Source organism: Mirounga angustirostris, unplaced genomic scaffold (genome assembly GCF_029215605.1).
Source record: "Mirounga angustirostris isolate CCGP_5_RB_7025 unplaced genomic scaffold, mMirAng1.0.hap1 SCAF_8, whole genome shotgun sequence".
Lineage (NCBI taxonomy): Eukaryota > Metazoa > Chordata > Mammalia > Carnivora > Phocidae > Mirounga > Mirounga angustirostris.
This window is the reverse complement of record NW_026991716.1, coordinates 83,565,310-83,592,024: the sequence shown is the minus strand read 5'-3', so window position 1 is coordinate 83,592,024 and position 26,715 is coordinate 83,565,310. Positions and strand designations below refer to the sequence as shown.

Here is a 26,715-nt window from a genome sequence, read left to right as displayed (position 1 = left end):
GTAGTTCTATTTTTAATTTTTTGAAGAACCTCCACACTGTTCCACAGCGGCTGCACCAGTTTGCATTCCCATCATCAGTGTGTGAGGGTTCCTTTTTCTCCACATCCTCACCAACACTTGTGGTTTCTTGTGTTGTTGATTTTAGCCATTCTCACAGGTACGAGGTGATATCTCATTATAGTTTTGATTTGCAAGAAATGTCTAAATTTTCATTTGAATTAAGCAAATAGGTAAGTAAACCTTGAATCAAAATTTTAGGCAGTATTGAATTCATATTTTAATATTTTATAAAGAACAATAACTTTTTATTGTCTGCTATGTGAAAGTGATTATGGATCTTTTTAGACCAAAGTACCAAGATTGTATCTGGCAGAGTTTATGTAGGAAAATATTTCAATTTAAAATGCTACACATAAGCAAGCTAGATGTACTTACTTTCTGTTTGGTACATCCATGTCCTTAAAGCTCTCGGAAGATAATGGTTTAAAAAATTGTTTTCATGTCTAGATTGTAAGTAAAATCACTTGTCATAGTGAGTTGCAAAATGCAGACCTTCATTCTGAAGCTGCCTGTTTCTCATTTGGATCTGACATATTAAAAAGCATATAATTAATGGTTGACATTAGTAATTAACATTAACTTTATGGTGCTTAATATGCCATCATTCATCCATCAAATAACCAGAAATGCATAATGTCTTGGCATAAAGGTTTTAATTATATAAAACGGTCCTTCAGTTTTCCTATGATATAAATGTTAAAAGCCCAAAATGTATTTAAAGAAGATTTTTATAAGCATTTGTTGGGTGTTAGCTATATTTTTATTTCTTTTTAGGAGTATGCATCAACAATTGTGTCAGGAACTTCAAAAGGAGAGTGTGGACCTAATTGTGCAGTCTTCATTATCGGCTAAAGAGCGCCACCTTGCTGCAGTTGCCAATGCACTGTGGAGACATTTCTTTTCATTTTTGAAGAGTCAGAGAATGTCACAGATAGTGCCTCTCTCAGAACTTGCGGACGCAGCTGCAGGTCAGCGTTGTTAACTGGCTAATTAGCTTCTCGTGCAGATTCTGTCAATTTTTTCTTCTGTTTGCTTGGTAACAAACTCTTTTATTACAGTCTAATAAATACTTGGACAACCAGAAAGATGAAAAGAATTACATATGTTAAATTAAGTTCCTTTGGCTTGTTGATTATTTTCTGCTCAGTAAAGGTAAAAATTAAGTTTTTGTTTGCTAAAAACAAAATACAACTTTCAATCTTAAAAATATTGAATATACATAAACTTTTTTTATGCACACAATATTTGGAAAGCAAAGTAGCATTTGATTTCTTCTAGTTCAAGGACTTTATGTTCACATTGTGTGTGAAGGTGTCTAGGTATAAGATGAAGCTACTTGTATGAAGAACAAAAGAACTGAGTGTGAATTCCACTTCACACCAAGCAGATGAGATCAGAATAAACATCAAATATGTAGAATGTTGTTTGACTTCTACTAGATTCTATTTTGGGTTGTAATTTTTCATGAATTTGACTCTTAGCCTAAGGTCATGTCCTTAGGCTTTAAGGGAATCTGAATCACATGATGTCATAGACAAGAATTTGAATATATGAGCACATAGAGTTTTCTAAGAAGAGATCATTATGTTTCTTAAAGGGATATTTTACCTAAAATATGTGCAGAAGCACTTGGATAGACAGAAATCAGTATGATAACTACATGTATTTAATTGCAATTTGTGTAAAAGTATATAATACATTTTGAGGGGCACCTGGGTGGCTCAGTTAAACATCTGTCTTTGGCTCAGGTCATGATCCCTGGGTCCTGGGATCGAGCCCCATATCGGGCTCCTTGCTCAGCGAGGAGTCTGCTTCTCTCTTTCCCCTTGCTTGTGCTCTCTTGCTCTCTCTCTCTCTCAAATAAATAAATTCTTTAAAAAAAAAAAAAGTATGTAATACATTTGAATGTAATGCTTTTTAAAACCTAAGATCTAAACCATGGTTTGTTTTACCCTGGTGTGAATGATGGAAAACTGAGCTAAAAGCACTACATAAAAGACTGGATGATATAAATTGTGAAAGATCTTGAATTCTGCTAGCATTTCCATAATTAAAACATTACAATGACAGATTGAAGAATTGTGACAGGACAACAGTTTTCCAACTACTATAATGTCTATGAAAATAAATATTGATATTCAATCAGTTTAACCAAAGCAGACATTAGAAGCCAATATGACTTATCTTTCTTCCATTCATCATCCTGACTCTCAGTCAGTGAACAAAAATGATACCACACAAGTTTAGTCACGGCTGTCCTAGGTGCTAAAAGTAAATGGTATATACATATAAAGTAAAATATGTGTGGGTTTGGGGTTTGTTTTGAAATAAAGACTTGATAGGTTAGGAGAGAAAAATTTCCTGCATTCAAAAAGTCCTCAAACAGGGAGCCTGGGTGGCTCAGTTGGTTAAGCAACTGCCTTCGGCTCAGGTCATGATCCCGGAGTCCTGGGATCGAGTCCCACATTGGGCTCCCGGCTCAGCGGGGAGCCTGCTTCTCCCTCTGACCCTATCCCCTCTCATGCTGTTTCTCTCTCTCTCTCTCTCTCCAATAAATAAATAAAAATAAAATCTTTAAAAAAAAAAAAAAGTCCTCAAACACCCACTTTTATTGCCATTGTGGTTATACCAGTGGGGAAAAGGACTGCAATTTATTTTCTCACATACAAGTTACATGTTCTTATGGAGCTTATAGTGCGGGGGAGAGAACAATAAGTAAGTAAGCAAGATGTGTAATATCTGGTGATAAATGCTATGGATACATGTAAAAATATATCAAAGAGGGTAGGGATAGGGAAGGCCAGAGGCAGGTCGTAATTTTAAATAGTCAGAAAGGCCTCAGTAAGTACCATTTAAGCAAAAACCTGAAGGAAGTGAGAGACGAAGGCTCTGCACAAGTCCACAGGCAAGAGCATGTCTGGTGTGTTTGCCGAACCACAGGGAAGCCATGAAAGGTCATGAGGCATAAGAAAGGGAGAGAGAATAGTCGAGATATGATCAAAAGGTAATGGAGAGCTACCTTGTGTTCTGCCTTATGTGTAGTTGTAAAGACTGGCTTTTACTCCGAGGTTAGAAGCTGTTGGAAGAGTTTTGAGCAGAGGAGTGAGGAGCATCCTTCTGGCTGTGAGACTGAGAATAGACAGTAAGGAGGCCAGTTAGGGAACGACTGCAACAACTCAAAAATGAGCAGCTTGGGCTAACATGATAGCTCAGGGTGGTGAGAAGTGGTCCCATTTCCAATCTGAAGGTAGAGAAAGTATTTTGAAGATAGAGCTGACAGAATTTCCAAGTGGGTAGGATATGGTAAGCAGAATAAAGAGAGAATCCCCCATATTCCGAGATGAGGAAAATTGTGGCAGGAGCAGATTTTTATGAGGGAAGACTAGGACTTTGATATTGGACTTTTTTTTCTTTTAGATATCCAATAAAATCGAAAAAATGTTGCACAAGCACTTGGATAATGAGTGGAGGGTTCAGGGAAGAGATTAAATTAGGAAACTATGTATAAATAGTAAAGCTATGTAGTGGATGGGATTGCTGATTGAGTAAGTTGGTGAAAAGAGAAGTTTAAGGACTGGGCTCCAGGATATTCCCATGTCCAGATTTGTAGGATAAAAAGGAATGCCAGGGAAGCAAGAGGAAAACCAAGTGTGGTGCCCTGGAAATCAACTGACAGAACATTTCAAGGAAGGGGAAGTCAACTGCTCAAATGCTGTTCATGGATCAAGTAAGATGAGGCCTGAGATTGGTCATTGGATATAGCAAGAAGGGAGGTCACTGGTAACGTTGAAAAGGAGTTTTGGTGTAGTGCTAGAAGCAAAGGCCTGATTGAAGATGAGTCAAGAGAAAATGAATTGCAGATGGGAAATGTAGATAAATCTTTTTATCACTATTTAAGAGAAGTAGAAAAGGGGGATATTAGCTAGAGGGAGGTGTGGGGTCAAAGAGATTTTTTTTTTAATAGCACAGGAGAAATTTCAGCGTATTTATAATCCTGACAGGAATGTTCTGGAGTGAGGGAAAACTTGATGATGCAAGAGAGTCTCTTGTGTTTCAATGCCCAAGAGAAATGGGATCCCATAGAGGATTTGGCCTCAGATCATCTGTAGTAGCAGAAGAGAAGGCAGAGGATATGGCCCAGGTAGAGGTGTCTGGGCAGATGTGGCAGGATCTTGCGGAAGTTCTCTGCTGATGTTTCTCATTTCTCTGTGAAGTAGTAAGTAAGGCCATCAGCGGAAAGTAAGGACGGGGAGGAGGTGCTAGCTGATGACGGAGAGAGGAAGGAAGGTATGCGGTAGTCCTCCAGGAGAATAAAAATCTGAATGGACTGGAGTAATGTGGCAGGAATGCTGGCCAACTTAAAGTTTGTAGTCATAAATCTAAAGTGAGATCAGTCAGCCGGGTTGCTCGCCAGCCATTCATATTGGCGTAGGTGCGTGTGGAGAGCAGACCAAGAGTTGGAATGAAACAGATGCTTTTTACCAGAGAAGTACAACGAATCAAGTAAGAAGCAAGGGAGTTGACAGTATACACAAATGAGTGTAACAGTGGACCATGCAGTCAAGCTGCCTAAAAGGGAAAGATGAGGCATGAAGGTAGCGAGAGACAGGGGAAAAGTTGTAGGATCAATGAATTGTATAGGTCCTGGTGAAATCAGATAGTTGTTGGAAGTTGGGGACCTGGAGCCAGAAAATGGGGTCCTGGAAGTGGAAATTACGGGGAGAACATATTTACCGGTAATGGCAAAGTCTCTCAGTATCAGCATGGGAGTGAATGGCTGAAATAGAATGGAAGATAGATTCACTAAGAAGGGGAGTTCAAGGAACTGAGAGGCCAGGATATTAGAAGAAAAGCCATCAAGGATTATGACAGGAGTGCTGCTAGAGAAGATGTTGTTAGTGAGGAATGAGGGGACGTGAACTAGGCAGCACGAGGCCAACGCAACAGGAGAGTTAGTGGCTGGTATCTGATGACATGAGAGTCAAAGCTGGAGGTTTTGAGGAAGAGGAAAGGTAGAATGCTCTAGAAGCAGCCATGGGACCAAGGAACAAACTCTCCTATCTGTAGCTCAAATGTAAGAGAGGGGTGGGAGAATTCACAGCCACCATTTGAGAGAGCTGCATAGGAACCAGTGCTTCATAAGCAATTTATTGACAAACATAAATTAATATAATACAAATTAAGTTGGGGAATTCCCAGGAAATCACAAAATAAACGATATTTGTTTAACATGGTTAACGAAGAAATTCTAGTTCCTAGCCTTAGTGGTTCTGAAGGAAGTGGAGTGCCACTGATTATAGGAGGTTGCCGTTTAATAGACCACTGTCCAGTGTCTAAGGTAAGACTGAAGTCTTCTCTGTGGCAGGTGGCAAGTACATCAGCTTGATTGGAGAAAAGCAGATGCTAGAAATATTTCTTTAAATGGGTTTTTTGAATGAGAAACATTGGGTGTAGAATTTGGAATTTGAGGAAGCCATTATAGATTTGATCATGGTAACGCTAAAATGGGTTATTCTAAACCCATTCTTGGAGATCTAGATGATCGCTACAGAAATTTCTTTGGCAACATGAATTTAGTTCAGTTTTTGTCTTTTTGTTAGTTCTGCATTTCTAAATGTGACATTTTATTATTGAGTGGCTGAATTCTTTTTATCACTATTGATATAATTTGGGGAAGGGGAATAGTTTTTTAAAAATTCTTCACCACAAATATCTTTCATTTTAAATCTAGATTTTACTTTGCTTGCAATGGACATGCCCAGCACAGCTCCATCAGATCTTCAGCCTCAGCCAGTTATATCAGTGATGCAACTTTTTGGTTGGGATGATATCATCTGGCCCCAAGTTGTAGCAAGATATTTAAGTCATTGCCTACAAAATAGGTAAGTGACCTGATCAGGTATGCACGTTAATAGAAACTCATGATTGATCAGTACACTAGGAAAGTAAGAATCTTCACAAATAAAAACTGATCTTACTACATATACTCTCATTTGGGTGGTTTTTTGCTTTTGGACAGATCAGCGTTTGACAGTGGCAGTAGCCTGCTTAAAAAAGAAAACAAAACAAAAACCTTGCTGCTTAAGCACCCTTTCAAAACTTTTTTGTAGGACTGCCTTATTCCATCCTGAAATGGCCTTTCTCTACTCACCTTTGTGAAAGAAATTATGCAATTAATATTGCTGGTTCTGTAAGATACTAGTATATTATGGTATTTTTAGATTCAATGATAGCTTTCCCTTTCACAGTTAGATTTTTAAAGACTTGTCTCTTAACTTGTACAATTATGAACAAGACACTTCATCGCCCTGAACATTGGTTTGCTTATCTGTGTCTCCTGCTCTGTTACATAACAGATCTGAGGAACCCCAATAGGAAAAAACACACAATAAATAAAATTAAAATAGAAATAATCAGGAAAATTTGAATAAGAATATTAAGATGAGGGAAAATAAAATGAATACTCAAGAGACCCCTGTAGCTCCTGTCCAAGCTGCCAGTCAGTGAGAAGGAGGATGCAGTCGGTGAGGTGTTCTTCTCATAGACAAGCTCACCAAGCAGATATTAAGTCACCTTCTCATTGGCTTTCAGTCAAAAAGTAAGGGAGTTCAACTTCGTTTGGATTATTTTTAGAATCTCGTCTAGCTTGAGAATTCTGTAGTAACAAACATTATTAGTATTTATTAAATACTTTTGTTAAAACTATCTGCTGAAACTAATTCTTTTGTTTAGTTGCTGAAACTATTTTACTGAAACTAACTTATTTAGTTTAAAAAATAATATTTGGGGGCGCCTGGGTGGCTCACTTGGTTAAGCGACTGCCTTCAGCTCAGGTCACGATCCTGGAGTCCTGGGATCGAGTCCCACATCGGGCTCCCTGCTCAGCAGGGAGTCTGCTTCTCCCTCTGACCCTCCCCCCTCTCATGCTCTCTCTATCTCATTTTCTCTCTCAAATAAATAAATAAAATCTTTAAAAAAAAATATTTGGTATATAATAACAGTTGAAGAAACTGAGATGTAAAGATGTTAAGTAATTTTAGGAAGGTCGTATAGGTAATACATGATGAACCTGCATTCTACACTGTGTACTCTTTGTGGCAACTTATTTTCAAAGTTTTTCAAAACAGTATTTTTTTTTTAAGATTTTATTTATTTGAGAGAGAGAACATGAGAGCGTACAAGTAGGGGGAGGGGCAGAGGGAGAGCGGGGAACCCGATGTGGGACTCAGTCTCGGGACCCTGAGATCATGACCTGAGCCAAAGGTAGATGCAACCTACTGAGCCACCTAGGCATTCCACAAAACAGTATTTTTAGAGTTATGACTTATATGTATTATTTAAATTTCTGACTTTACCTAGCACTTTATAGTTAGTTTAAGACCACCCTCATCCTTTCTAACCCCCGATTATAAAATGGGTAGATATCAGATTTAGCCAGGCCTTTGGCTTCATAGAAAGATTTTATTTTCAGTTGTTACTTTGGAATTCTTTAATAATGACCGCCCATGGGGTGGGGTAGCAGGAAAGAAAGGAATGGGAATGGGATTGTTTAGAAGACTCACATAGAAATATACTTTGTCTTTAACTTTTTCTTATATAAATGGTCATGACTTCTGTTCTTTTTATTTACTCTAAGGGCCACTATTTTTTTTTCCTACTTTCCACTTCATTATCATCTCACCTTGCAAGTTATTAGCCCCTTTCTCGATTTTCCCATTTTAACCTTATTCTCTCTTCCTTCTTCCCCTTGGCATAACCTTATATGTGTGCCATCAGTGGAAAGAGGAAAATTAAAAATTAGAAGATTACAGATGAAAGCAAGAATATTTATGTAAAATTTCTTTTTAGGTGTATCTGTAGTATTTATTTTCAACAGTGCCTATCTGCATTAATGTGTAAAATAAAGGAGGCCAAGAAGTGGGGTATGTTAGAATGTTTTCCTTCATTTCTTAGTCTCTGTACTCAGGGAACATATTGTCAGGTTTTGGTTTTTAATATCCATCATCTTATTTTTACAGCATGTTATGTGAAGCACTTTCTCATACAGGCTGTGTATCTTTTCAAGCCTTAACTGTAAGATCATGGATTCGTTGCGTTTTGCAAATGTACATAAACAACCTCTATGTGCCTGATGATTTGTTCATTGATATAAATCCTGGACAGGCAGTTGGTAAGTATGTCAGGCATTTTGCTTTCTAGATATCTAAGTATGTTTAAAATTTCCTGTTTTGTTACGTAAATTAATAGAAAAAGATACAAAATATATTTGTAATATTATATAAAATGTTTGTAATATGTATAAATAATAACATTTCTTTCTGCAGCCTGTTTCTTTTTCTTGTTATTTTCCTGTTACCATATATGATGAATTTCTCTCCGATAAAGATAAAAGAACTTGTTTCCTTGGAAGCCGGGAACAAAAACTTGCTCTCCAGTGACAAGCTATTTTTTTACCTTGAAGAAACTGATCACACAAAAAAAGTAGAACTATAAAGTAAATAACCAGATATCACACCGTTAACACCTTAAAAAGAAAAGTGTCCAATTATGAATAATTCTCTCCCATTTTATATTAGATATTTTACCTCTGTTCTGCTCTACTATTATTAGTCACAAAGTGATACTTGTACTTTATTTATTTTTAAAATATCCATACAGTTTTGGTTGTCTATAGGGCATGCCTTTTCGTAAAGCTGTTCTTTATGGCCATTTATAAATCACCCAAAGGCTGGCCCGAAAAAAATGCTCCAAATTTACTTTGATATCTTATTGCATCATTTAGCTTTACGTGAATAAACTTTTGGGGCTAGGACATTCATAAGTATATGTTTGTGTGGTTTTAAATAAAACCTTTCCTTAGAGACTTAATTGAAAGTTTTCAATTATGTGGAAATTTGAATTTTTTTAAAAAAAGGATGTTATAAATGAATGCTGCATTCCATACTCTCATCTATATATATGTGTAATATAAATGTATATAATAAACATAAATATTATTATGTTGTTTTTATCTCAACAGAAAAAGAGTACTTGGAACAGTTGGCTGAACTGACAAGGTTGCTATTTAAACTCTCAGAAGTAAAGAATATTTTCTCAAAGGCTCAAGTTGAATATTTATCTAGTCCAGAAGACCCTACAAAAGCACTTGTTCTATTTTTTGAGGTATTTTTCATTTATTAGTATAATTGTCCAAATCCGTTACAATTATTTTTTCACAAAAACTTCAAGTGTTTATGAAGTTTTTCTATAAAATGAATTATTTTAAATTGAATCATTATCGTTTGCCTGCTATTATAAAATTCTGGAGGAATAAAAATGTGACTCTGTGATTTAGTACAATTCACTCTTAAGGACAGCCAGAAGAATTACATTTAATGAAAAATAATGACTGAAGAATGCTACGTAATAGGGGCACCTGGGTGGCTCAGTCCATGAAGTGTCCGGCTCGTGATTTCAGCTCAGGTCATGATCTCAGCGTGGTGAGATTGAGCCCCACATCAGGCTCCGCTCTCAGCACAGAGTCTGCTTGAGATTCTTTCTCTCCCTTTCCCCACCCCCCATGCTCATGCTCGCTTTCTCTCTCTAAGAAAATAAATAAATAAAATCTTAAAAAAAAAAAAAAAGAATGCTACATAATACCCTCACACTAAGGCTTCTGTCAGTTGTAGGAATATCTTATTGCTCAAACTGCTAGATAGCAATATTCTCCAGATACTTGGGAACTAGATTGCCTTGTACATGGTCCCATAATAGTCCCAACTTAATGTTTACCACCCTGTAGCAAACAGTAAATTTTACAGTAAAATTTTATTGTATTTAGCTTAAGCACCAACTGCTTCATATCATTTTGGTTGGGGCTTTAAAATCCAATCCATTTGTTTAGTTTTGTCTCCATAATAAATAGTCTCTTTCAACATTTGACTTTTAATTATTAATTTTGCAAGAATTTCTATTATGTGGTATTCTTTGCTTTACAGCCTTGTTGAAGTTGTTAACATGTTTGGATTAGTGTTTTTGTAAGCTATTCACAATAAAAGTTGGTTTATTTTCCCTCAAAGTGTTTGGTATTAACGTCAATGAAAAAAATACAACCTATAAGCTCTTTCCATAAATGTGAATTCTTCCATTGGTTTCCATTAAGTTAAAAGTACAATCGTATGATGATTAGTGATATCATATAAATCCTAAAAATATTTAGTAATTGTTTATGCAGCTATAAAATAGACATTGCTTTTATTTAGCCTTTTATTTAGTATTGATTGAATCTTAACCTGTACTTAAACACTTATGCTGGGAACCATACTGGACCAGAAAGGGAGGTAGAAGTCATTTATTTCACTAATAGTTTTCAGAAACTCTACTAACTTAAGCCAGTCTGAATTAATTGTTCTTTCACCACACAGTAAATAATAGTTGTTTGCTAAATGCTAGATAGTATTATGCTAGGATTTCTTAGGGATTTGAGAAACCAGAAAAAGTAATCCTTGATTTCGAGAACTTTTTACTTGTCTGAGAATACAAGATAAACACAAAGGTTAAAATAATAAGACAGTGTATGCTAAGTGCCAATTAGTTGTTAGATCATTCAGTAGGTTAATAATTCAGAGCATCTTGGTCTAAGAAGTTTGGATTTTCTCCTGTGAACAGTATGAAGGCTTTATAAATTTTTAAGTAGGTCTGATTTGATCAAATGCCTTTTTAAGAAAATTAGTAACGGTAGATTAAAGGTGCAGAAGAACTGTTGGCCAGAAACTAGTTAGATTTAGAAGGAATTGAAAATTGAATTATGGGATTTTTGAAGGGATCTGAGATAAACACTGTGTTTAACCAGAAGAATGATACCTTAAGGAGAAATAGGAGCATCATGATTTAGGGTGAGGGAGACGTAGGTGAGGAGTCCAATTTTAAACTGGTTTAGTTTGAGATTGTGTGAGGAGTCACCAAGATCATTCCCAAGTGCTGTGTGATTTGCTGGGAGGACTCAGAACTCAGCATATAATTTTACTCACAACTATCCCTTATTAGAGTGAAAGATCGAGAGCACAGCCAGCAAAGGAAAAAGGTACATGGGCTGAAGTCTGGAGACACCAGGTACGGCTTCCAATGGTCTTCTCCTAGGAGCTGTGCTGGTCATGCTTAGTTCTTCCTGAGAGGGATTGTGACAACACATCTGCAATGCTGTCTCCCGGGAAAACTCATTAGTGACTCAGTGCCTGAGGTTTTTAATGGGAACTGGTCACGTAGCTCTTTGAAAATTCCAGACCCCCAGAAAGAAAGCAGATATTCAGCATAAACTACATTGTTTCCCTAAATAGTTTAGGCTCAGTGAGCCATTCTTACCAGGAAATGGTGGGAAAAACCCGAGGCCTCATTCGCCAGCCAAGGGCCAGACTTACAAGTAGGCCTTTTTAAAGATAGCAAGTCTAGGCCTACTGTGTTAACTCTTTCCTGCACAGAAATGATAGTATGACATGTAAATAATGAGAATGGAGAAGTCCCTGAGATAGTCTGAGAAATACATGTCTTATAGTCTAAGGAAATGAAGGCTAAACACAAAAGAAATACTGAGCTCTAGAACAGTGTGTAGATCTCAAAAGTGTGTTTCATAGACCTCTGGGGGTTACTGATACCTTTCCAGGAATTTTACAAGCTCAAAAGTGTATTGACATTTGCACAAATTGTGCAAAAACTTTAACACAAATCAGTACCATGGCCCAAGATTATATTGGTGGTCATTATCATTTTCACTGCCATGCAATCACAGAAAAAAAAAAAAAAAAAAGAATCCAGTTTCATTTAAGAACATCCTTAATGAAGTAGTAAAATTATTAATTTTACTGAATTTTGACCCTTAAGTACAGTGTCCTTTAACGCCCTCTGAATGACAATGGGAAGTGTACTTAAAGCATGTCTGCTGCATATAAAGCAAGGTGGCTGTCTATAAATAAACAGCACTTGTGTGGTAATTTGAGTTACAAGCTGACCTGACTGCTTTTATCTTGAAAGAAAAACAAAGTATGGTTATTCAGACTTCGGTATTTGGCAGACATTTTCTCAGAAATGTATGAAATGAGTATCACTTCAAAAAAAACAAAAACAAAAACAACTGACAGTGTTTGTTGCTAATGACATAATTTGAGCTTTTAAGAAAATTAGAATTTTGGAAAACTTGTATTTGCCATTATGAGCTTGAGATCATCATGATACTTAAAGACTTTTCTGATGACACTGGTGGTAGTATTAACAAATAGAACTTTTTTTAATGAATAATGAAATGTGTCCACATTGGGAAGTTGTATAACTCAGTGAGCCAGAATTTTCCAGATAACCAAACGGGCTTTTTAAAACCATGCATGGGTATTACACAATCATTCAAAGAGCAAAATAGATCAGTGGCTTTTAAAGTAGAAGAGTAAAGAATATTCATTGACATGGTTCTGAATTCCATAATACAATTAACCTTTAAGAAATACCACTTGTCAAGTTTTGGTGTAGTATCAGAGAGGAATTCCTTGAAAGGGGTATCAGAGAGGAATTATCTAAAAAATCTACTAAAATATTTCTTTCTCTTCCATTTGCGTATATGTGTGAGATTAAATTGTTTTCATCTGTAACATATTGCAACAGATTTTATGCAAAAACAGATATGGGAATCTAGCTGTCTTCTATTCAGCCGGACATTAAAAAGATTTGCAAAAATGTAAAAATTATCACTATTTTTGTTTGTTTGTTTTGGAAAATAAAGCTGTTTTCTGTAAAAAGATTTTACTCTGTTAACATATAATGCTTATTATTTTTAAATGAACTAATAAATAATTTAAGTGTTCTCTTTTCATTTTATATGGTAAATATCAATAGATATAACCCAAATAATAATAAGCACCTTAAGATCCTCAGCTTTTACATGGATAAAAGGGAACTGAGAAGTTTGAGAACTTCCGGTCTAGGAAAAGAAATGTAGAGAACCAAGGGCAGAAAGCTAAATCGAAAAAAAGATTCATCAGATCTATCTTTTGTTGCTATTTTCATCATCCACCTCATAGTCACTCCAGGTCATAGATTCCTTATCTTTTCCTCCATTCTACATTTTATTATCAACATGACTAACTTTATTATCACCTTGAATAACTTAGCCTAATCCCTCATTTCAAAGCTCCTCCACAAGTCTTCTGGTGATCTTCACTCCTGCTCTACTTCATCGACCCACTCCCATGACAAACCTAAGTGAACTTATGGCATCATGTGGATTATCTGAGAGCTCTTTGGCTATCACCACCTGTGCCTCCAATTCTCCAAGTGACCTCACATGACCTTCCACTTCCTTTTCTCCAAGTGCGACGTCCTCTCAAGGTCTTACTTCTTCCCTTCCCTTACTTCTTCTCTCCACCTTAATTAGACCCCTTAGGGGGCCTCACTGCAGCTGTACTCTTACCATCATCCCTACAGTCTTCCATCTTGGTTCTTTTGGTTCTGCCTACAAACCTTCAACCTTGGATTGGTGCAACCACTTGCTTTCTCTTCTTTGTCTTATCTGCTGAGAGCTGCAGGAGCAAAATCACATAACTGTATATTGGTGCTATTAGGTCCAATTTAGGTCATTGAAATCCACTGTAAGTCGGTTCCCAGTAATGGTTTGAAAACTTTGCTTCTCTTCTCAAACCTCCAGACCCATCTCTAGCCAGTCTGCTCTTGATTCTTTTTGTGACTGCTCACCTCTTGCTTAGTCTCACTTTTCCTCAACTTATTCTTTTATTTCCTTTGTTCTTCCCATTTTATCTTCTCTCACTGCCTTACCTCACCATTTCTCCCTACCACCTCTCACCATTTTTTCATCTGTGCCCATTGCACCTCATCATTTTTCCTCTGAGAAAGATAAGCTAGAATCTAATTAACAGCTTATAAAGAAAATTCTGGGGGGAAAATCATATCACAGAACTGAACATCATAGAGGTCTTACATGTAAGAATTTGGTAACCTTGCTTGCAGGTTTTCCTTATAGGAATTTGGGGATTGTAATTGCCAGTTGTATACTAGGATATTTGGAAGGCTTGACATGATTTGATAAAACTTCTTATATTGGTTCCATTGATTTTTTTATTCTTTTAACCTTTTATTTTAATTACAAAAGGCAAGACTTAATTCTTTCCACTGGCATTTTTTAATTGCTGTGAACATTTATTGGAAAGGTAAGGAGGTACACTTAAGAATGTAAGGGGTGTGTGTGGGGAGAGAAATTTTCTTCATTTCTCAAAGTCGGTATTGTGTAAAACTTGGAAATCTAAATCATGTTTTTCCTTTTTTTTTTTTTTTTTTATAGGCTGTTGGTATTACTTACGGGAATCTGCAGAACCTTTCTGATAAATCTGCCATGGTCACAAAGTCCTTAGAATACCTTGGTGAAATATTAAAATATATAAAACCTTATTTGGGAAAAAAAATTTCCAGTGCAGGGCTGCAACTGACTTATAGGATGATGGGTATGTATTCCTGACATTATTAAAACTTCTTTAGGTTGAACCTATAGTATCATGATAGATAGGAATATACTAATACACTGGCTAAATCACTGTTCTCCATACAGTCATAAGAATAATTTGAAAGACAATGATTTAGCTTACAGTAATTCATGTTGGCTTTCTACTAGTGTATCCTATCTTGCCCCGCCTCCTTTCGGACCTCTTCTTGTTATGCTTGCGTTAATATTAGAATTAATTATGACCAAAACAAAATATCCTGATACCAATTTGCTGTCAGTAGTCTGTTGTGAATCACTCACATTGTGAATACCTGGATAATTAAAATGGACTTTTTTTTTTAAAGTTTATCTGTGCTTTGTTAGAATTTAAAATATCAGGAAACCATCACTCCCTTCTATTTTTCTGGTCTGCTCTGTATGAAGGAGGTCAGGAAAGAATTTATTACAGCACTAGAGATATTTATGCTTCAAATCTTGCTTCTCACAATACTATGTTTTCTCCTTTCAGAAAGAAATCTTTTTCTGTGCTTGTGCTATAACAACACAGTTCATCCTTGAGGAAGTCAGTAATTTGAATACCTTTGTTCACTAAAGCCATGTTACTAACGAAAAATAGGAACTGGATAAAGGGAAATGAGAAGTATTTCCTTAGAAGTTTTTATACAGAATTTAAGGAGGGGGGGTTTTGTTTGTTTTTTTAGTTTGTTGGGGGTTTTTTTGGTTTTTTTTGTTTGTTTGGTTGGTTTTGTTTTTTTAATTTCTCTGTGGCCTAAACCTTATATCTGCTCCCTTTGATCTTGTGAACATATGAATAAACCTGATTTGGGCTGTCTGAAACCTTTTATCTTTGTTGTGAAAGATAAAGGAGAATGCAAAAATGCGTAAATATGGATGATGTAGAATGTAGTGAAAGCCATAGTAGCAATAAAAGCATCTTAATTTTAGAGAAAAACATACGTGATAATTTATTATAAATTTAACATAGTAAGATGTAGATGAATAAGTATTTCAGCATTCAGGCTTATAATTTTTTAGTCTCTGTTAGATTTTTGCCAAGCTAAATGTATGATTTCAGGATATATCTTTATTTTATAAAATATATGATAGTCATAACTCCAAAATCATATTCAGATTGGTGATATGTAGACCCAGGATAAAATTCTCCTTATGAAGAATTGAGGACCTTCTTTGTTTTCTTACATGGTTGAGTTTTGACTTCCTGGAAGGTAGATCTGTATTCTTTCCTTTTGTCTAAATCTCAGAGACTAGGAATAGAATATATTGGTACAATGTTCCTCATTTATGCGTTAAAAATTAAGAACAGATAATTTACTGTCTTCTGTATGTAAAAGGCTCAGGAAAAAACGGAGGAAGAGCAAGTATAAACTTTTGAGGGTTCAGACCTTCTTTAAGTGTATGGGTTGGGGATATCATATTCACTTGAGGGAAAGAATTAACCACAGAAAAACTGGTTTATTTACCTGGCCAGTTCCTAACTGGGGATACCTCTGTTGTCTACTTACAAGAGTGCTAGTGAAAGGTGCAAACCATTCATAAAATCACACTTAAGATTAAGGCATCCGGGGTCTTAATTGTAACTCAGTAATTTCTGAAAAAGGATTGATTCATGAGTAGTATCTTCAACTTTCCTCCTCTTTATATCATTTTTTGTGGTTTTTCTATTTATATCTCTTATTTTTCCATCCCATGTTTTTCTGTTGGTCATTCTCTCTTCAATCATTCTTCCTTTGTCTTTGTAATTGAAATGACCCTCAGTGCCCAACCCAAATATTCCATGCTCCCAGGTAGACTTGGTCTCCCTGATTATGCTTCATCTGTCCATCTCTTACGACATTTTTCATAGCTTGCCAGCTTTTATAATTATTTGTGTACTTGGCACGCCCCTACTAAATTTTAAACTCACTCATGATAGTAGCCATATCTTTTGAACTTCCTATTCCTGTTGTCATGTTGTATTTTGAACAAATAAAAATGTTTCCTGAGTTATATATTCAGCCTGCATTGGGAACTGGGGATACATCAGTTGAAGAGCTTCACCAATGTGGAAGATGTCATATACTAAATAAATGTTTCTGGAATATAATGATTTTATAAACCTAGCTAATAGTACATAATGTATTGGGGCACCTGGGTGGCTCAGTTGTTAAGCGTCTGCCTTCGGCTCAAGTCATGATCCTGGGGTCCTAGGATCGAGCCCTGCATCAGGCTCCCTGCTCGGTGGGAAGCCTGCTTCTCCCTCTCCCACTCCCCCTAATTGTGTTCCCTCTCTCGCTGTGTCTCTGTCAAATAAATAAACAAAATCTTAAAAAAAAAAAAAAATAGTACATAATGTATCTTTTAATGTTCCTAAATGAGCAAAGTTACTTTCTAACTATAAATACATTTTTAAATGCCTATTGTAATGATCCCAATCCTCCTCTTTTTCTTTTTAATGCATAGTATATGCATAGAATAGAAGATAAGTAAACACATAAGAACTCTTATAGTACAGTTCTCTTCCAGTTGTACAAGTATGTTCCCCACAATTTTTCTATATTTTCAGCATCACCAGTTACATAATTTATTTGTAGCCAGGAAAAAGATGTTTGTTTTTTTTTTACAAAGCTATACTATGTATTTAAATCTTTCTCAAAGTTTTTTACTTAAAAAATTCTTTCTCTTTGCATTTTTTTAAAGATTTATTTATTTATTTGAGAGAGAGCACAAGCAGGTGGAGGGACAGAGGGAGAAGCAGACTCCCTGCTGAGCAGAGAGCCCAATGTGGGGCTTGATCCCAGGACCCTGGGATTATGACCTGAGCCGCAGGCAGACGCCCAACAAACTGAGCCACCTAGGTGCCCCTGTCTTTGCATTTTTAATACCACACATTTAAATGTTCTTCACTGAAACTTAAAAAAACTAGGGTTCTGGAAGCACCTGGGTGGCTCAGTCAGTTGAGAATCTGACTCTTAATTTCAGTTCAGGTCATGATCTCAGGGTCTCACCCTGTGCTTGCACACATGCTCACACTATCTCCGTTTTTCTCTCTCTCTCCCCCTTCCCCCTCTCTCAAATCTTAAAAAAAAAAAAAATTAGGGTTCTGATGTGGCAGTGAAACAAATGGATTGCCTCTGCCTTCTATGAACTCCTAAAACTTTAAGATCTTCAGCAAAGTGTTTTAACCATTGCAAAAGATGAAATACAAGGGTAGATGATAGCATTTTTGGTTGGAAGGCCCTTGCTCTTTATAAGTCCATTCCTGTGTGACACCTAAGAGTGATATGAATCATTTCAAATGTCAGTGGTGATGGCAGTTCCCTTTACAGGTACATTAATGTTAGTTAGGATGTGAGTTCTTCTTACATTGCTGTCATTCACCAGTTTTCCACCTACTGGAAAAATGAGGAGCAAGCCAGCGTTATTTAAAATACTGCCAAGTGAGCATTGTGTTTCTTTATGATTGATTATTGTATTTCCTTTTACAACGGAAGATTAATGTTGCTGTTTGTTGTTCTTAAAAGTGATTATTGGTTGGGCTTTTTTCTTTTAACATCAGTATACTCTTCTATAAGCATATTTTTGTTTTCCTTCAGAGAATTTTAAACTTGAATTTTAAACTTTTTTTCCTATGGAAATGGCTTTGAATTTTATCATATCTTCTGCATTCTAAGATGGAATAAAATACAAAAGTTCATGCAGTACATGTACCACTATGCCATTTGGGCAAGTGCTTAATGATCTCCTTTTAAATTTGTTGTTTCAATAAAAAAGACCTCAGTAGCAGAAATAGACTCTAATGGGAAGGAGATATCTCCTCTTAATTACTTTACTAAACAAAGGGTGCTCATTTTTAGCTCCACTCTCATCAAATGTAGCAACTGACTCCCAGCATGAAGGAAAACATAATATATTTTATGTAGTGAAGATGTCTGCTTCTCTTCTTTCAGGATCAAAATTGAAACTCACTGGGTATATTAAACAAATGAAAGTTACAAAAAGTGAAATGCAGAGCGGTTAAGTGATTGCTTCAAGGTTACAGTTAATCCTTTTTTCCTACTTTAACAATTAAATTTCGTTATATCTTTTTGTATTGCAAACTGGGTTGAAACAGCCTATAAAATTTTATGTAAGATAAAGGTATCAAAAAAGTAAATGTGGAGTAGTAGCTTGCTGAAGCCCAGGAAGAGTGAGCACACACATAAAAGCACAATGCATGGTCTTCTAGAGTTCTTAAAGTTGGGTTATAAATTCGCCTCTGAGTTTCCTAGCAGCCAAAGCAAGAAGAGAGGTCTGATTAATTACGACGTATGATCAGTATATTCACGTAATATATAGCCAAATCACATGGTGTGTTTGAGCGTATATGTATTAAATGCCAGTTGCTTAGGAAATGTATGTTTTTCTTAGCCCACAATTCTGAGAGAAATTTGTCTCTTTAGTGAAATATATGACGTGACATCAGTCTTTTGACTTCTAATACGTGTTTCTCTCTGTTGCCTACTTTAACTTGGTCCTGTGTGCTTTAAATATAAATTTTATGGTGGAATGGCAAAACTTTCTGGTTAGAAGGTAACCATACCCGCTGTTACTCCTCTTCTCTGTCAGGAATTCTTGTTAAATCATGGGCACAGATCTTTGCCACCTCGAAAGCACAGAAACTCCTCTTCCGGATCATTGACTGTTTACTGCTGCCACACACCGTGCTACAGCCAGAGAGAGAGCTGCCTGCACCTCTGCTGACTGCAATCCAAAAGAGTCTTCCTCTGTACCTCCAGGTATAGTGAGTGCGGCTGCTTGCAAGCGTAAAAGAAAAAAATGAAACTTTGCCTTAGAACAGTGTCCTAACTGCAGATCTGAAAACCATCCATTGTCATCTCAAGGTTATGTGTGTACATGTGGCACTTCTGTTGAACAAGTTTTAAATTCCCCTTGTGTTTGGCCGTGAAAACAAAGATGGAAGAGGCAGTCTCTCAAGAAGCAATTAAAGTTGAGACAGGAGGCTGACTAGCATAGACACAGTAGCGTGCTCCCGGTTTGCCTTAGAAGCCTCAGCTGTCTGCCAGCCAGATGGCGATGAAGAGATGAGAGGGACGATCCCGTGAAGCAGATGAGTTGCAAAGGAGCAGAGTGGGTAAGAGTTGAAGGACCAGTCCTGTCAGAGGGAACAGCAAGTAAAAGGCATGAGCTTTAAGAAAGTATGACACGCTGGGGAAGAGCAAAGAATTCTATTGTGGTTGGATATTCATCTAGAAGGTTCCATGTGCCACACTAGGAAGTCTGGACTTGTTCTTTTACGTGGGGATTTGAATGCATTGTTGATGGATTTTTGATGGATTTTGAATAGGGGAGTGGGAGTGACATATCCTATTTACATGTTAGAAAGGTGATGCTGGCCAGGTGATAGACATTGGAGAGGGCATGTGCTATGGTGAGCGCTGTGAATTGTGTAAGACTGTTGAATCACAGACCTGTACCTCTGAAACAAATAATACATTATATGTTAAAAAGAAGAAGAAGAAGATAGTAGGAAGAGAAAAATGAAGCGGGGGAAATCGGAGAGGGAGACGAACCATGAGAGACTATGGACTCTGAAAAACAAACTGAGGGTTCTAGAGGGGAGAGGGGTGGGAGGATGGGTTAGCCTGGTGGTGGGTATTGAGGAGGGCACATTCTGCATGGAGCACTGGGTGTTATGCACAAACAATGAATCATGGAACACTACATCAAAAACTAATGATGTAATTATGTGAGTAACATAACATAATAAAATAAAAAGAAAAAAGAAAGGTGATGCTGGTGGCATCTAAGATGGTTGGTGTGGGCGTTACATTGGAGACTTGGAAGGCAGTGAATTGTGCATTATCTGAAGTTTTTGAACGAAGTGAGCGGGTATAGAACTCGCACAGCAGACTGCAGAAACATGTAGGAGGTCTGATTAAAAATACTTGCTAAGTGAATGCTGTGGAGAAACAGAAAGCAATGGAATACTTCTTAGATTCCAGAGTGGCTGCTTAGGCAGATAGTAGTGTTGCTAACTAACATGGGCAATTCTGGAGATGTGGGGATGAAGCTAATAATTGATTTCTGAACAGCTTTCGTTTGAGGTGCTCTGCAATATCTAGGTAGGCACTTGGAAATATTAATATGTCATTCAGGGGAAAGCACAGAGTTGGAAGCTTTGTTTTTCATTGGTGTCTCATACTGAAGATAAGTGCTTCTTAATTTGGGGTTCAACAAGGGAAACTTGAGGAAGAAAGGGAGAACAGAATGTGATTGGGTACTCAGTCTTTTCCACAGGTAGATTTTTTTAAACAGATTTTTACAGTTTCTAAGAAATTTTAAGTTGGCTTTTTAATTTTGTATTGGTAATAACATAACATAATAAAGTTTAGTGTGTCTGCTGGCAGAAAGATAAAGTATTGCCAATCAGGGAATATGGGTGGGGAGGAATCTTGGGCAGCAGGAGAGTCTGAAAAACGTGTTCTCTGTTTCCCTCTTAAGTCAAAATAGTACAACAAGATATCGTATTAGGGGTGCCTGGCTGGCTCAGCCGGTAGAGCATGGGACTCTTGATCTCAGGGTCGTGAGTTCAAGCCCCATGTTGGGTGTGGAGGAAGCCTAATTAAAAAAAAAAAAAATTCTTATAATACTTCATAAGTGGTTAATTGAAAATTTTGGTGAATTTATCCATTTGGCAGAATTGACTTAGAGCTCTACTTTTAATTTATTAAAGGTACTCAGCTTTCCTCTTCAGAGTTTTCTGAACATACCTATGTATTCATCATCTAATAATGTGCTTTGTTTTAAACAAAAACATTGAAGAAACTGTTTGGAGAGGTATTCGTTGCTTTTTTTTTTTCCAGTTGTTGTTTGATAGTGTCAACAGCTCTATGCTACTTTTATTACAAATAATCTTTCATTTATAGCTAAAATGGATACATAAACATTTCTAATTATTTCTCTAGGAAAACACGTTGCTAATTGCGAAGTACCAAATTATAAATGAACTTTTAGCACATAATTTGTCATTGTGTTGGTGATTGTATTTTATTAATATGCAGTATTTAGTAACAATGGCAGAAAAAATATTTCTCAGGGTATTGGTTTCATTATTTGTAGGTATCAAATACCGTAATCCACATGGAATTATTTTGTTAACTTTGTTAATTTCTATACAAATGGAAGGGATTAAATCAACAGAACTCTTAACTTCTCTAAACCTCAGTTTCCCCAGCTATGAAATCAGAGATGTGATAATAACCAACTCATTGTTCTTTTGAGAAATTTAAATGAAATAAAGGATATAAAGCACATGGCACAATGCCTGACACATGAAACTCTTAAAATAGTCATTAATCAGAGTTGTACTCTTCTGCATTTCTCTCCTGTCAATTTTTTTTTTAATTTATCACATTTCTTACCATGGGAGATTTTTAGTATAAATTCTGTAGTGTCACTCAGATAAATGACCAGTACCTACATAAAAAAACTGACTTAAAAATGTATTTTATTACTTTGAAATAATACACAAATGTAGTTGATGAGTGTGGTGGTCATGTTCTCTGAGTATGAGAGGAAGAAGGAAGCTTCCTTTGTCTTCTTGCACTTCTCCCCTGCTTCATTTGCGTACACCCCGAAGGCACGCATGTTTGGTTAGATACCACCCCATGGATCTCACCCAAGCTCAGCAAGTCCCTGAGCCTCATATTCACATCATCTGTTGATGTTGGGCTGTGTCTTTGTTGATTATGGGTGACATATTCTGACATGAATATTAATGCTAGGGACTAAATAAGTTCCTCAGTATATACTTTTTTAACTTTGCCTTTTACTATTTCTTTTCTTTTTTCTCCTGTAGGGCATGTGTATCGTGTGTGGTCAGTCCCAAAATCCAAATGCCTATTTGAACCAATTACTAGGGAGTGTTATTGAGCAGTATATTGGGCGGTTTCTTCCATCGTCCCCGCATGTTTCGGGTCTCGGACAACACCCTGTTTTGTTGGCATTGAGAAACTCCACCGCTGTTCCACTGATATCACCTCTAAAGAAATGCATCGTACAAGTCATAAGGTACATCTAAATATTAAAAACAAGTGGTATTTACAATGTATTAATCTTTATTAAAAAGTAACAAAGCATCCCAAAGTGTTGGCAACCCTTGGGATGCTGGTAGTTTAGAAACTTTCATTTTCCCTGAGAAACATTGTCTCTAAGAATTTACTAAAATGACTTTTGCTCTTGGCAGCCTGAGTCAATGCTCTTTAAATTGTTTTATCTACATAGCTATTATTTTTCTTATACATGTCCTAAAGATACGTATTTTCTTAGTTCTTATCAGATAAACAGTAAGTGTATTTTCTACTATAGAAAACACATTATTTATATTTTTAAAAGAGAACAACTAAGTGAAAAAATGAATGCTAATATGAAAAAGGAAGTACTAAGAAGTCCTGTTTTGTTGGTCTCCTCTCTGTCTTTGATTTTATTATTAGATGCATAAGTGAAACCTCTTAGGTTCTCTGTTACCTTTTAACAGCAACAATAGAGGATTCAGTAATAGAAGTTTTTTTTTTTTCTTTGTCTTCATGGAATATCTGGCTTCATATGAGATTAGCTTTTAAACTAAGATGCTACGGCGATATACAGGCATACCTTGTTTTATTGCACTTCACAGATACTGTTTTTTACAACTTGGAAGTTTGTGGCAGCCCTTCATCCAGCAAGTCTGTTGGCACCATTTTTCCAACATTATTTGTTCACTTCATGTCTGTGTTACATTTTGGTAGTTCTCACAATATTTCAGACTTTTTTGTTACTATCATATTGGTTATGGTGATCTGTAATCAGTGACTATAACTGGCTGAAAGCTCAGATGATGGTTAGCAGGTTTTTTTAGCAATAAAGTATTTTTTTTTAAAGATTTTATTTATTTTATTTGAGAGAGAATGAGAGAGAGCACATGAGAGGGGGGAGGGTCAGAGGGAGAAGCAGACTCCCTGCCGAGCAGGGAGCCCGATGCGGGACTCGATCCAGGGACTCCAGGATCATGACCCGAGCCGAAGGCAGTCGCTTAACCAACTGAGCCACCCAGGCGCCCAGCAATAAAGTATTTTTAAGTTAAGATGTATACGTTGTTTTTTTTAGACATCATGCTGTTGCACACCTAAGAAACTACAACAGAGTGTAAACATAGGTTTGATATGCACTGAGAAACCAAAAAATTCATTTCACTTGATTGTGACATTTGCTTTATTATAGTGATACGCAACCAAACCCACAATATCCCTCCATTCCATGCTTCTCCACTCCTGCAGTTCCCCATCTTTGTTGAGGCTCCTTCCTCTGAATCCCTGAGAATTCTGGGGTTATTTTCAAAGCACCTGTCACATTATAATAGCCTTTTTATTTTATTTTTTTTGCTTATCCAACTCTTCCACTAGACAGTGAGCCCGTTGCCTTAGAGACCGTATTTACCATTTCATTCTTACATTGTACCTGATATACTATAGGTGCACAATAAATGTTTGGTCTAGGAATTCAACAGTGAACCAAAAAGACAAAACCCTTGTCCTCAAAGATTGAATGAATCTACTAAAATGGAGTATTTGTTGGAAGCCACTGTATGGAGTAGAAATGATGATGAAGACATAGTTCCTGCCCTCAAAGACTTTATAATCCTTAGTGATTTCCATGGCTCATTTTGGCAAATTTTATTGCTTTGCAAGTACATTGGATGTCTAGCTTAGATTTAGCTATATTTGGCAATTTTTCATGTTGCCTAGACCTTTTAGAAACTGAGCAATTCCCACTTTCATTTATTCACTTAAATATCTACTGAATACCTATTATGAGCCAACACCTGCTTAAGAGGTAGAGAGAGAAAAATGAGTAAGATAAATTATCTTTATGATCTCTGTTGACTTATAATGCTAAAATTTGTTTTGCTTTGAGAGAAAATATTAAATCCTAAACTACCTCTGATTTTTTTACTTCCTAAGAGAAAGAAAGAGGTAAAGCTGGAATGGGAAGCTAATTCCTAGGACAGTCCTCTTATTGATTTGGAAAAATAAGACCCTTCCCAAATCCCTAAATAAATAAATGTGAGGAGAGATTTCTTTATGCAAATTTGACATTAAAGAAAATGTTGCATTGTTGAGGAGCTGATAGAGGAAATTGGGCTCATATTAGAAAGGGAAAAAAAAATTAACAATTAGGTTTTCATTTGGGTTTTGATTAAGTTCGTTTAAAGATCAGGTTTTAAATTTCGTTTGTGTCTGTATTCTGCTTTGGCCCTTATAACGCAGCAAAGATGTGCAGTCATTGCTTCTAAATTTTTATGCTTGAGGATAGCATGGTAAAATACACATTTTTTTTTTAATTGTGCTTTATTAATTTGGGGGGTAAAATTTGTCAGTATCTTTAAAGTGTATGACATTTGATTCTGTTCATTGAAACTTTAACTAGAAGAAAAAACAAAATTGTGCTTCTTTTTAGGAAGTCCTACTTGGAGTGTAAAGGGTCCTTGCTCCCTCCTCGCTTAGCCTCTATTCTGGCCTTCGTCCTGCAGCTCTTCAAAGACACTAGCATAGACATTTCTGAGGTTCAACTGCTCCTCCCTGGTGTCTTAAAATGCTTGATGTTGGTCAATGAACCCCAAGGTTAGTTTGAATCTGTGTTGTTATACTTTTCTTTATGTAGTATCAGTTTCTACATATTGTGGCTAAAAAACAGTGGATAGCTGAGGTTGGGCATGATAAAATGGTTAAACACTGACATGTTTCAGTGTAGTTTACTTCTGTTTTGTTTTTTCCCCCAAGGCAAACAGTTTATTTAAGGGCTCCTTCCTCTGATTAGACTTGTTAACCTTTTAAAGAGTATTTGTTTAATCTGACTACAGTATTAAATCAACTTGTTACATATCATGTGGTGAGGGGTCAGCGTAAGTTCTTCTGTTCAGGTTTCGGCTAGAATATCTAAGCTTTCACAGGCAATCCTGTAAGGATCCTTTGATCCTCGTCCTTTTGTTTTCAGTCTCATCAGCCTTACTGCTAGGGATCTCTTTAAAATATCATCTATTTCATCCCCACTGTGAGTAGCATGCTTTAATAAGCTTATTGAGAATATGCAGAATAGTAGCCATAGTTCTATCCTGAAGGAGTTTTTAATGTAAATAGGATGCTGTGTGTGTAAGTGTGTGTGTGTTATCATTATAATGTGATTGTTCAGGGCAGGGCTTCTCAAATGTTTCCACCTAAGTACTTCTAACTGCTGTGATAAGTGAGTGCAATGTGGATCCTGAAGAATCTGAGGGCAGCACCCGAAGTGGTAGCTGAAAGCTCAAATAGCTCTTTGAAATGTTCTGTTTTATCTCAAAATTCATGCATATTTTGTTTAAATGTGTATTTATTTTAATAATTAAAATGGTTTGTTTTTGTTTTTCTGCTCCCAAGTTTGGTTTTACAAAAAAATGTTTTGGTGTGTTAATATAGAATGCCCTTACCTGATAGTAGAATCTCTGTGCTGAAAAATACCCAGATGGACCCCAGAGTCGTCTTTAGAAATTTTGTCCTCATTGAAAATTTACGCATACTTTCAGTGAAAGCTTGTTGTGGTGTACAAGACAAAATTTGTTGAAACGGAGCAGACAGTATAAAATTTTAGCTAACCTCTTGTTTTGGTGATAGTAATATTTATCAGGAAGGAGGACAGGGTGTGGAAGGTGAATTTTGCTGCTCACATCTAGCTGTTGAGTGCATCACATGTTCCAGATGGGTAGAATACCTATCTCCGCATTGCTGTCTTCATAAGCTGAGGAAGCAATATTAAACACAGATTTGTGTGCGTGGCTGAGAGAAAATTCTTGCTCTCCTTGTAGTCTCAATGTTTAAAGGAATAATCTGTAAAATCACAGAAAGTTAGTGTTACTATATGACTCAGCAAGGCCATTCCTAGGTAAATGCCCAAGAGCATTTTAAGGATACTGTCCACTCAAAAACCTGTACTCAAGAGCTTAAAAGAGTTCCACTTCTGGCCTGATAACATAGAGAGCTCTGCTGACCTACTCCCCAGTAAAACCAGTGGAAATTATTTAAAAGAAAGCATTTAAATTCTCTGAAAATAGTCCTAAGGGTATATAGCAAATGGAGAAACATTTATTTAAGAAAATCTACTAAAACTTG

General features: G+C 36.4%; 1 protein-coding gene across 5 annotated transcripts in view; it reads left to right on the top strand.

The window, feature by feature from the left end:
- The window catches only part of MMS22L (MMS22 like, DNA repair protein), a 134,476-nt gene that overhangs the window by 89,403 nt on the left and 18,358 nt on the right, over positions 1–26,715 (top strand). For all 5 annotated transcript variants that reach the window (XM_064597894.1, XM_064597892.1, XM_064597891.1 and 2 more), the window contains 8 exons: positions 835–1,028; positions 5,792–5,942; positions 8,079–8,230; positions 9,080–9,222; positions 14,378–14,537; positions 19,142–19,311; positions 22,395–22,606; positions 25,031–25,194. In XM_064597894.1, coding sequence (XP_064453964.1) covers positions 835–1,028; positions 5,792–5,942; positions 8,079–8,230; positions 9,080–9,222; positions 14,378–14,537; positions 19,142–19,311; positions 22,395–22,606; positions 25,031–25,194 — 1,346 coding nt within the window. The remainder of the gene's footprint in view (positions 1–834; positions 1,029–5,791; positions 5,943–8,078; positions 8,231–9,079; positions 9,223–14,377; positions 14,538–19,141; positions 19,312–22,394; positions 22,607–25,030; positions 25,195–26,715) is intronic.